This window comes from Mobula birostris, chromosome 6, assembly GCF_030028105.1.
Source record: "Mobula birostris isolate sMobBir1 chromosome 6, sMobBir1.hap1, whole genome shotgun sequence".
Classification (NCBI taxonomy): Eukaryota; Metazoa; Chordata; class Chondrichthyes; order Myliobatiformes; family Myliobatidae; genus Mobula; species Mobula birostris.
Window position 1 is genome coordinate 86,691,003 of NC_092375.1, and position 12,780 is coordinate 86,703,782.

At 42.6% G+C, this 12,780-nt stretch overlaps 1 protein-coding gene across 1 annotated transcript in view; it reads left to right on the top strand.

Moving 5' to 3' along the window:
- Positions 1-3,508: 3,508 nt before the first annotated feature.
- rubcnl (rubicon like autophagy enhancer) overlaps positions 3,509-12,780 on the top strand; it is a 108,527-nt gene continuing 99,255 nt past the window's right edge. The window contains exons 1-2 of the mRNA XM_072262337.1: positions 3,509-3,567; positions 11,118-11,201. Coding sequence (XP_072118438.1) covers positions 11,186-11,201 — 16 coding nt within the window. The 5' untranslated portion in view covers positions 3,509-3,567; positions 11,118-11,185. The remainder of the gene's footprint in view (positions 3,568-11,117; positions 11,202-12,780) is intronic.

The following is a 12,780-nucleotide window of genomic DNA, read 5'->3' on the forward strand; positions in this document are numbered from 1 at the left end:
ACACGCTCACCACTCTCTGCATAAAAAACTTACCCCTGACCTCCTCTGAACCTACTTCCAAGCAACTTAAAACTGTGCCCTCTCCTGTTAGCCATTTCAGCCCTAGGAAAAAGCCTCTGACTATCCACACGATCAATGCCTCTCATTGCCTTGTACACCTCTATCAGGTCACCTCTCATCCTCCATTGCTTCAAGGAGAAAAGGCCGAGTTCACTCAACCTATTCTCATAAGGCATGCTCCCTAATCCAGGCAACATCCTTGTAAATCTCCCCTGCACCTTTTCTACAGTTTCCACATCCTTCCCGTAGTGAGGTGACCAGAATTGAGCACAGTACTCCAAGTGGGGTCTGACCAAGGTCCTATATAGCTGCAACATTACCTCTTGGATGTTAAACTCAATCCCACGATTGATGAAGGCCAATGCACCGTATGCCTTCTTAACCACAGAGTCAACATGCTTAGCAGCTTTGAGTGTCCTATGGACTCAGACCCCAAGATCTCTCTGATCCTCCACACTGCCAAGAGTCTTACCATTAATACTATATTCTGCCATCATATTTGACCTACCTAAATGAACCACCTCACACTTATCTGGGTTGAACTTCATCTGCCACTTCTCAGCCCAGTTTGCTTCCTATCAATGTCCTGCTGTAACCTCTGACAGCCCTCCACACTATCCCCAACACCCCCAACCTTTGTGTCATCAGCAAATTTATGAACCCATCCCTCCACTTCCTTATCCAGGTCATTTATAAAAACACGAAGAGAAGAGGTCCCAGAACAGAACCCTGAGACACACCACTGGTCACCGACCTCCATGCAGAATATGACCCATCTACAACCACTCTTTGCCTTCTGTGGGCAAGCCAGTTCTGGATCCACAAAGTAATGTCCCCTTGGATCCCATGCCTCCTTACTATCTCAATTAGCCTTGCATGGGATACCTTATCAAATGCTTTGCTGAAATCCATATACACTACATCTACAGCTCTACCTTCATCATTGCGTTTAGTCACATCTTCAAAAAACTCAATCAGGCTCATAAAAATCCTGATGATCTCGCAAAGATCATCGCCAGAGGCTCATCAATCTCCTCCCTTGCTTCCCACAGTACCCCAGGGTACATCTTGTCCGGTCCCGGTGACTTATCCAACATAATGCTTTTTAAAAGCTCCAACATATCCTCTTCCTTAATATCTACATGCTCAAGCTTTTCAGTCTGCTGCAAGTCATCCCTTCAATCACCCCTACAATTGCCAATAATATAGCTATTATTCTATGAATTTATTGAGTGTGACTGCAAAAAAAAGAATCTCAAGGTTCTATATAGTGACATATTTGTAATTTGATAATAAATTTAATTTGAGCTTTGATCTGAAATAAATGATAGTGCACTATTTTTTCTCTTTCAATATTTTTATTAGTATTATATAAATTACATGAATACAAATACAAAATTCATAAGGGAACAAGTATGTCATATGAATTACATTACATTTAAATCACAGTAATATGATCATAGTATCCCATATTCCAAATCAATCATGTAGAAAAAAAGTTTGAATTATGAAATGAAATACAATAAAATAATTATATTTTATTTTAAAAAATCTACCCCCACTACCAAAATGAGCTGGTTGGTAAAAAAGAAGAAAAAAATACCTTACCATATAATATAATAATAATAATGGCTCAGATCCATACTTCAATAACAGTTCAAAGTTCATGAAAATAACTCAGAAAGGGTCCCCACAACATGAGAAAATCATGTTTAGAATCAGAAATTGAACAGAGAATTCCTAGATCTTCTCTGGATCAAGGCACAACATAACTTCAGATAGCCATTGAGCATGAGTGGGTGGGGCAGCCTCCTTCCACTTGATCAAGATCACCCTCCTGGCCATAAGAGACATAAAGGCCGAAACCCGCAAATCAGATGGCTTCAGTTTTGTAGCCCTGTCTTCAACAATACCAAACATGGCAGTCAAGGGGTTGGGCTTAAAACTAACATTGAAAAGTACAGAAAAAGTTTGAAATACATCTTTCCAAAATTTTTCAAGGCTTGGACATGTCCAAAACATATGAATTAGTGTGGCCACTCCATTAGTACATCTATCACCATAAAGGGAAATATCTGTGTAGAAATGGGAGTGCTTGTCTTTAGACATATGAACTCCATGTACCACTTTGAATCGTAATAAAGAATGACAAGCACATAATGATGAAGAATTAATCAATTTAAAAATAATCTTCCAGCTCTCTTCAGATATGAAAATCTGTAAATCCTTTTCCCAGTCTCCTTTAATTTTATCTAAAGAGGCCTTTTCAGTCCCAACAGCAGACCATAAATCTAAGATATTGAACCATTGTCAAAGGGTTTCAGATTAAAAATTGTATCTATTATATTCTTATCTGGACTTGTAGGAAATGTATGTAACTGAGATCTTGAAAAATCTCTGATCTGTAAGTATAGAAAGAAGTGGGTATTGGAAGGTTAAACTTAGTTGAAAGTTGCACAAGAGAAAAGAGATTCCCTCCATCAAACAAATCCTGAAATCGTTTAATACCCAATCTATCCCATTATTTAAAAGATGGTTTAAGAAAACAATTAGAAAAGATGGGACTCAAGAGGGAGAATCTCAATAAACCAAAATGTTTTCTAAACTGTAACCAAATCCTCAAAGTATGTTTGACCACCACATTGTCAGTTAGTTTATTTAAAGACAAAGGAAGCGAGGATCCAAGTAAAGGAATAATGGAAAATTTCACAACAGAGTTGACTTCCAAAGAAACCCATAGGGCAATTCTCATGGTTAATGTAATATATCCAGAACGTAATATTTCGTATATTAACTGTCCAATAATATAACCTAAAATTGGGTAAGGCAAAGCCTCCATTCTGTTTGGTTTTTTGAAGGTGGGCTTTATTTATTCGAGGTTTTTTATTCTTCCATAAATAGGAAGAAAGAATTGAATCCAAAGAGCCAAAATAAGATTTAGGAATAAAAACAGGCACAGCTTGAAAAAGATATATAAATTTAGGTAAGATATTCATTTTAATAGAATTAAGTCAGCCAATCAGAGATAAAGAGAGAGGCGACCAATTAGAAAGTGTTTTTTTAACATAATTCATTAAAGTTAAAAAATTTTCCTTAAATAAATCTTTATAATTCTTAGTAATTGTTACTCCTAAATACGTAAATTGTTTTCTTAAAATTTTAAAAGGAAATGTATTGCTCTGATTTTCCAGCATCTGCAGAATTTCTCCTGTTTCCTGAAATAATATGCATGTGTTTCTGAAACAAGAGAAAATCTGGTGATGCTGAAAATGCGACCGTGTCTCGAGATCAAAGGTTCTAACTGTGAAATTGTGAAGGAGCTTCTATGGCACAAGCAAACATGAATATTCAATTTATCCACTGCACATAATGGGGAACTGAGCTTCAGGAAATACAGGTTTAACTGAAAACTCCACCCACCAATGCATAAACCCAACCCACTGTTTCCCAATTCACTCTGCTTCACTCTATCGACACTAAAGGAGAAAATATGGACTGTGCTAGGAGGTAAGTGAATGGAGGTAGTACGAGGGAGAAGCAAGAACAGAATGCAGAATGGAGTGTTATGGTTACAGAGGAAGTGGAGTGAATAGGGAGCAATCCCATTGACGGCTAGATTGTGAAGCCGAGTGTCCATCTTATCAGACTAGAGGCCTGTTTAGTAGTCTTACCACAGTGGACAGAAGCTGTCCTTGAGCCTGTTGGTACTCTGGTACATGCTTTCAGGCTTTTGTATCTTCTGATGAGGGGGGTGAGAAAGAGAGAATGTCTGGAGTGGGAGTGGTCCTTGATTATATTGGCTGCTTTACTGAGGGACCAAGAAGTGTAGACAAAGTCTGTGGAAGAGAGCTGGGTTTCATGATGTGCAGAGCTGTACCCACAACTCTCCGCAGGTACTTGTGGTCTTTGGTAGAGCAGTTGGCACAGCAAGCTGTAATCAGACCCACCATAGGGAATGCTAGAACCCTCAACAGGGTCACACTGATTTTATTTGTCCTCCTGAGGAAGAAAAGGTGCTGGTATGCTTTTTTTTGGTCATGGGATTGCGGTACTGTTAGCAACGAGGGAACACTGTGCTGTCAATTATGCTATTTTTCAGCTGAGATGATAATCCAAATCACTGTTGGCTTTCTCAGTTAGATGTAAAAGATCCCAGGGCACTACGTTGAGCAAGGATATTGCTTCTAGGATATTTAACCTGCCGCTATCACCAGGGGTTCCCGAACTCAGGTCACTGGACCCCTTGTGTAATCGTATTGATCCATGGCATAAACCCCTGCTCTACCACCTTTTTTCACTTGTGCTGACTGTACCACAGCACAAAGGAATCTCCAACCCACCCTGGATGGGATGCCCCAACCCATCCAGTAGTGCTGCTTGGGAATGGGGAGGTCCCAGGCCTACCCAAGGATGCAGGACATCTTTGTCAGTAACCTAGAGGAAACAAGCACCAGTGAGGGATGATTAGTAGCAGATACGTTCGGGCTGTGTGACTGCCTTTTGGCAGTACAGATACTGTAATTGTCAGAGGCACGTACTGCAGATTCTCAAAAAACTTATCTCCAGCACTTGTGCTAATAGACTGGCAACAAATCACTGATTGGGCGACATGAGTTCATATCCTTGAGGGCATTTGGGGAAATTATATTCATATTGTGGCGAGAATTCGGTTCATGATGACAGATGAGAAAAGCTGGTTTAGCTCAAATGCCGTTTTTATTGCAATAAGCATGAAAACGGACCGTGTGCCATGACCCAGGGAGAGAACCTTTCAGTCTCATACGGACAGGGGAGGTGATTATCACACACCCGGTTACAGTCAGGGTGACTCACAAACACGCAAACGAATTACAGTGTAACCCAAGCTAAACTGTAACAATAAATGAACTTGAAGATTCCACCATGTAGGGGCGGAAGTGTCGGAGGGCCTGGACCATGGCCAAGAGTTCCAGGTGGATGACACAATAGTTCCGTTCAGGGCGGCTCAGGGTGCGGCTGAAATACGCCACAGCGCGTTCTCCTCGGCCCCCCTCCTGCGACAGCACTGCACTGAGCCCCATGTTGCTGGTGTCTGTGTCAACAATGAAGGGGCGTGCTGGATCGGGGTAGGCCTGCTCTGGGGTCTGGGTGAGCGCAGCTCGGAGCTGATCCAAGGCGGCAGTTCAATTGCCAGTCCGGGCGAAGGGTCTCCCACTCTCGGTGAGCCGGTGCAGGGGACTGGTGATGGTGGCGAACTCCTTAATAAACTGACGGTAGTGTGATGCCGGCTCCAGAAAGCTGCGAAGCTCAGAGACATCGTGGGGTGGTGGGCCACTCCCTAACTGCCACCACCCTCTCAGCATCCGTCAACACTCCTTCCACAATCACCAACTCCGTCTGTGGCCCAGCAGGCAGCATTTTGCAGGGCTGAGGCGCAGGTTCGCCTGGCGGATGGTGGCGGACCCCTTCCAACTTCCACAGGCATCATTGACAATGGCTGCGTGCACCAGAAGGTCGTCTGAATAGATGGCACAGCGACTCTGTGAGGTGTGAGCCAGAACCCTCTCCGTTAGTCTCTCGAAGGTGGCTGGGGTGTTACACAGGCCAATCAGCATTACACAGAAGTGGCCTTGACCAATGGTGAAGGCCATCTTGGGCCAGGCCTCTGGGGCCAGTTCGACCTGCCAGTAGCCACTGTGGACATCGAGAGAGCTGAACCAGGTTGAACCCTCGATACAGTCCAGGGCAGGATCATCAATCCAGGGCAGTGGGTACGACTCCTTCTGGGTCATGGCATTGAGACATGGTAGTCCACGCCCATTTTTCCAGCTCTCTTTAGAACTCTATTTACCTATGATGCTACTTTCAAGGACTTATGAATCCATATTTCCAGAAACCTCTCTTCTACTGCACTCTCCAGTGCCCTATTGTAATCCAGACACAGTCCATGACCTTGCTGGTGCTTTGCCTCTCTCCTGTAGACACTGTGTCCGTCTCCCAAGCAAATACAGATGCAAAAATACATTTAAGATCTTCTTCATCTCTTTTGGCTTCATAATGTCCAGTCTCTCAAGTCAAGTCAAGTTTATACATGTATATAATGTATATAACCATATAATGTATGCAGAAATGAGACAATGTTTCTCCAAACCAGGGCGTAAAGCACAGTAGTACACATAATGCCCAGTAACTTATGAAGGCAAGGATAAAAGCTACAGATGAAACACACATCAGTAACAAACTAAAGTGCATTAATATTAAATATTGTAAGGTACGGAACAGAAAAACCAGTGACACTTTGAATATGATGCGGTAGGGAGTTCAGAAGCCTAATGGCCTGGGGGAAGAAAATGTTTCCCATCCTGACTGTTCTTGTTTTTATGCATCAGAGTCTCCTGCCTGATGGTAGAAAGTCAAAGAGGATGCTGGATGGATGGGTGGGATACTTAATAACACTAAGGGCTCTGCGTATGCAGCGCTCCTGATAAATGTCCCCAATGGACGGTAGGGAGATCCCTATGATCCTCTCAGCTGTTCTCATAGTCCTTTGTAGAGACTTACGGTCTGATGCTCAACTGCTCCCATACCAGATGGAGGTGCAACTTGTCAGGACTTTCTCAATGGTGCTCCTGTAAAACGCAGTTAAGATGGTGGTGGTGGGGGGAAGGAGACCTTGCTTGCTTCAATCTTTTTAGGAAGTGGAGGCATTGCTTTGCCTTCTTGTTCAGGGAGCTGATATTAAGGGTCCAGGTGAGGTCATCTGTGATGTGAATTCCCAGAAACTTGGTGCACTTGACTCTTCTATGGAGGAGCCAAGTATTCACAGAGGGAGATTTTTCGTCTGCACCTTCCTGAAATCCACAATGATTTCCTTGGTCTTCTCCACTTTCAGGCTTAGGTTTTTCTTCTCACACCAGTCCACCAGCCGCATCACTTCCTCTCTGTACTCTGTCTTGTCATCATTCTTGATAAGGGAAACTTGATGACTCGGTTTGAGCTGAATCCTGTGACAGTCACGTGTCAGTGGTGTGAACAGCAGCGGGCTGAGCACACAGCCTTGGAGAGTGCCGGTGCTCAGCAAAATGGGACGAGAGACCCGACTGTCCACACAGACTGACTGTGGCCTCTCTGTTAAGAAGTCTTATCCTATTCTGGGTCTAAATGTGACTCCAGATGCACCTCCTTAGTTTTGGATGGACTATATTTGATGACATTGTCAGTGGTGTTCCCATCGTGTCAATTAAGAACCGCACAGGTTCCTAGACAGAATCAGAATCAGGTTTATTATCACCGGCATGTGTCGTGAAATTTGTTAACTTAGCAGCAGCAGTTCAATGTAATACATTATATAGAACAAAATCAGTAAATGATTACAGATTCTGATTCTAAGTATGTAGGTATATTAAATAGTTAGATTAAAAATAATGGAAAAACAGAAATGAAAAAAGTAATGAGGTGATGTACAGGGGTTCAATGTCCATTTAGGACTCGGATGGCAGAGGGGAAGAAGCTGTTCCTGAGTCGTTGAGTGTGTACCTCCTTCCAAATGGTAACAATGAGAAGAGAGCACGTCCTGGGTGATTGGGATCCTTAATAATGGATGCCGCCTTTCTGAGACATCGCTCCTTGAAGATCTTGGATATTACAGAGGCTAGTACCCATGATGGAGCTGACTAATTTTACAACTTTCTGTAGCTTCTTTCGATCCTGTGCAATAGGCCAGTCAGAATGCTCTCCACAGTACATCTGTAGATGTTTTCAAGAGTTTTAGGTGACAAATCAAATCTCCTCAAAACCTAAAACACTCAAAATATAGCTGCTGTCTTGCCTTCTTTATAGCTGCATCAATACGTTGGGACCAGGTTAGGTCCTCAGAGATCTTGACACCCAGGAAATTGGAATTGCTCACTCTCTCCACTTCTGATCCCTCTATGAGGATTATTTCATGTTCCCTCATCTTGCACTTCCTGAAGTCCACAATCAGCTTTTTGGTCTTACTAACATTGCAAGGTTGTTGCTGTGACACCACTCAACTAGCTGGTACATCTTGCTCCTGTACACCCTCTCGTCTCTGTCTGAGATTCTGACAACAATGGTTGCATCATCAGCAAATTTATAGATGGCATTTGAGCTATGTCTAGCTACACAGTAATGAGTCTAGAGAGAGTAGAGCAGTGGGCTAAGCACACATCCCTGAGGAGTGCCATGGTTGATCATCAGCGAGGAGGAGATATTAACACCAATCCGCACAGATTGTGGTCTTCAGGTTAGGCATTTGAGGATCCAATTACAGAGCGAGATACAGAGGCCCAGGTTCTGTAACTTATTGATCAGAACTGTGGGAATGAAGGTGTTAAATGCAGAGCTATAGTCAATGAACAGCATCCTGACGTAGGTGTTTGTATTGTTCAGGTGATCTAAGGCTGTGTGAAAAGCCTTTGAGATTGTGTCTGCCGTAGATCTATTGTAGCGATAGGCAAAATGCAGTGGGTCCAGGTCCTTGCTGAGGCAGGAGCTGATTCTAGCCATGACCAACCTCTCAAAGCATTTCATCACTGTTGATGTGAGTGCTACTAGTCCATAGTCATTAAGGCAGCTTACACTATTTTCCTTAATCACTGGTATGATTGTTGCCCTTTTGAAGCAAGTGGGAACTTCTGACCGTAGCAGTGAGAGGTTGAAAATGTCCTTGAATACTCCTGCCATTTGGTTGGCACAAGTTTTCGGAGCCTTACCAGGTACTCCTTTGGGGCCTGCTGCCTTGTGAGGGTTCACCCTCCTGAAAGACAGCCTGACAATATACCCCGAGACAGAGATCACAGGGTCACCGGGTGCTGCTTGGAGTTCACAGCTGTAGTTATATTCTGCCTTCCAAAGGGGGCATAGAAGGCACTGAGCTCATCTGATAGTGAAGCATCGCTGCCACTTACGCTATTGAGTTTCGCTTTGCAGGAGGTAATGACTTGCAGGCCCTGCCAGATTTGATGTGTATAGTATCTGATGTCGCCTCCAACCTCGCACAGAATTGTTTCTTCACTTTGAAGTAACCCTCCACATGTCAAACCTGATTTTCTTGTATGGACCTGGGTTCATCCATGACTTTGGTTATCTCACCCAGAGAAGAGATTAATAGTATGGTAACACCAGCTTTCATTTATACCCCACCCATGAAGAGGAAAGCCATTGAACTTTTTGAAGCACATGAGATGACAGTACAGAAGCCTGGAACCCTTGCCAAATCTATTTTGTGATTTCAATATATGGGGAGAGGAGCAGAAGTGGCAACACTATTGGTTCTACCTGAGGTATCAGAATAGCCCCTTCTTTTCTTTTTTTTCCTTAGCTTTCTTTAGTTTGGGTAGATTAGTTTTTTTTAGGGGATTTTTTTTCTTTTTTCTGTTTTTTTAAAATGATATTTTATATTTTATGTATACTCCTTATATATTTTGCTAATCTGTGTGATTTTGGGATGTTTCTAACTATGTGTTACCTGACTGTAAACTTTAATAATTATTATTAATTAACTAATCTCAATTACTATGTACTTACTTTTTGTAATGTGTTTGATGTTGAAACTAATAAAAAGATTGAAAAAGAAAGAAAGAAGCCTGGATACTGAGGTAACTTTTAAGGAGTTTTAAATGATAGTTAGAGAAGGAAACAAACGTACTCTGAGAATTTCAGACCATAGGGGTTGAGTAGCTGAAGCAAGAATCTGGAATTAAAGGACTACAGGTATCCTGGAGGTTTCTAGGTCTGGAAAGGTTTATATAAGAGGAATGAGGCCATTACAGAAGTTTAAAAAACAGGGCAGCAAGGTGTTGCTTATCCAAGAACCCAAATAAACCGGTGAGCGCAGGGAGTGATGATGAGAATTAGGATGTAGGTTTTTGAATGGCCTTCCATACAACCTTGCCCAGGCCTGCGCCCTGGAAACCTTCCAAGGTGCAAATCCTTGGTCTCACAAGACTAACGGATGCCTAGAATTTTGAATGATGTAATCTTTACATAGAGTTGAATAATGGCGGCCAATTCAGAACTGACTGGAAAGTGGTAAGGAAGGTAGAAATAACTAAAGGTTGATTTATATCTGTGCATCAAATTGACGCCGTAGGTACGGTGTAGCCATGAACCCTATGCAGTGCCTAGGCGGATCCCTACGCCATAGCCTGATGTGCACCTCTCCCAAAATGTAACTACGCGTTGCGGCAATGCAGACCACAACAACTGTGATTGGTCCGGTTGGTAGCATCGCATTTCCTCCTACGTTGCAAAAGCTTCCCATTGGGCGGCTGAAGGGCAGGGAAGGAACTCCAAAAAGCTTTACAGACCTCCGAAATTATGGAGGACACATTTCACTTTTACGATAAAAGACGCTTGCTTTAAACTTGTTTACCCCGAGAAAGACTACCATGACCATGAAGCCTTGCACGGGCAGGTGTGTGCGCATGCGTGTACATGCCCGAATTGCAGAGCGACGCAAACACACCAACGCACAAGTCTAAATGCTCACAACACGTGTAGGCCACTTGTGTAGGTTATGGCATAAGCTGGTACGCACAAGTATAAATCGGCCTGAAGTCGGAAGTGACGGCTTCGGCAGCCAGTGAATCGAGGTGGGTGAACTCCTCATGGTACAATGGAAACAGAATGACCAAACTCTACTCATTAACTACCTCACTTTTTTTTATTACTAATTTTGCACTACTTACTTAATTTATCTATTTAGTATATATATACTACTGTAATTCACAGTCTTTTTTCTATTATTATGTATCGCATTGTACTGCTGCCACAAAGTCGCAAATTTCATGACATTTGCCAGTGAATTTTTATACTGTTTCTGAAGTACCTGCCAAATGCCTTTTAAGCACACTAATTGTATCTACCTCTTCACCTGCAGTGAAGCTAATTCCAGATAAGCTGCACCCTCTGTGTGAAAAACTTGCCAATCACACCAGGATAGCTTGTGAACACTCTGTGATAACTCTGAACACGTTCAATCTGGATTTAGTTGATCTATTTACTCTAAAAGTTTTGCTGAATCATTGCCGCTTGCTTTACTTTCTCTCATCCAGGCAGTGCTCCTTGATGTGGTGCCGTGACCAGCTTGCACGTGGAGGCAGCACGCTGGAGTACTGGTGATATGCAGGGGCCTGTGGGTGAGTATAGAAAATGCTTTTTTAAAAATTCCCATTCATGATAGCAAATGGATTCCCTTGGCATGATCAGAAAATCTAACACTTAGCTCACAAGTCTTTCAGGGGTCTTTAAAAGGGAGTGCCTGTGGGAGAAAACCACAGACAAGACTTAGAAGAGAAAGATGGGAAGAGGTTCAAATGGAATATAAACACCAGTGTGAACCAATCAGATTTATACCCCATTCTGTGCCATGTAAGGGACTTGATAGACACTCTTTATGTGTCTGGTTGATCCTGGTTCTCTGTCTACGATTGTGATTGGTGGTTGCGGATCATAGAAATGTCCAGCACAGAGACAGGCCCTTCTTCATGCTGACTGACGTCTGTCAATGCTAATCTTCTTGGCCTGTATCCAACCTCATGGTTCCTTTCAAACCCGAGTACTTGCCCAAGCACTTTGCAAAGATAGTAGTATCGCCTCCAATGACAGCTCATTCCAAGTTCTCACCTCAGGTTAGGCAGGTTGAAAGAATTGGAAGTGCATTCCTCCCTGTTAACCATTTGCTGCTCTGCTTTTAAGACATAATTCAAATGAGGCAAACTACAGGTGCTGTCACTGACTGCCTAGAAGTGATAAAGAACGTAGAACTCACATAAAAGTTGCTGGTGAACATAGCAGTCCAGGCAGCATCTCTAGGAAGAGGTACAGTCGACGTTTCGGGCCGAAACCCTTCGTTCAGTGTGAAGTCTGCCAGTCAATCATCACATTTCTGCTGGAACCGAGACTGTACCATTGTATTGGTACAGCATTGCATCGCCAAGCTTGGTCAGAACATTCACAATACTCTTTCCTTAAAGCTTCTTCAGCACTTCTTACATAATAGGTTTCCTTATTACCCTTCTTCTGAATGACTTTTAATAACATTTATTGTTAAGTCTTCAAAGGCTCTTCCTCTGGGCATCATGGGTTAACAATTCAACTTCAGCTCAATTGTGTTTTGACATCCACAAGTGTTCCTCCCCGCCTTGCTTAAGACTGTATCTTGCCTACTTTCAAATATGTCCGGAATAAATCACCACTCCTTTTGCAACAGATAAATGAAAGTTGTTTTTGCCTCTGAAACAATTTGGAATGGTGGGGCTCCTTTTCAACCTAACAAAGCTCAACAACTTCTCTTTCTCCAGTTCAGACCACCCAAGCTGTCTCCCTCCTCTCTCCTCCAGGCCGTTGGCTATGTTTTGCCCATTCCTTTTAGTTTTTGTTGTTTTTTAACTTTAAAACATGGAACTAATTCAAAGGAAGACACGGGAGACCGAAATGTGAGTCTAATTTTGTGTTTACTTTAAGCGAGGTGTGCTTGTAACATGTGGCAGTGTGATGATGTTTGCAATTCTCATATTTATACATATAACTCGTAATGAATTATTTAAATGAACAAGAATGCTTCATCAACATATTTACAATATTATTCAAATATTACCAACATATTAAGCACACAGCAGTCCGCCCTGCTTAGCTATAAACCAGGAACAGCAGAGCTGGTGAGTTGTTGGTTGTGGAGTGTGCTGCATTGCAATATGCAGGTGAGGAAATTGGCAA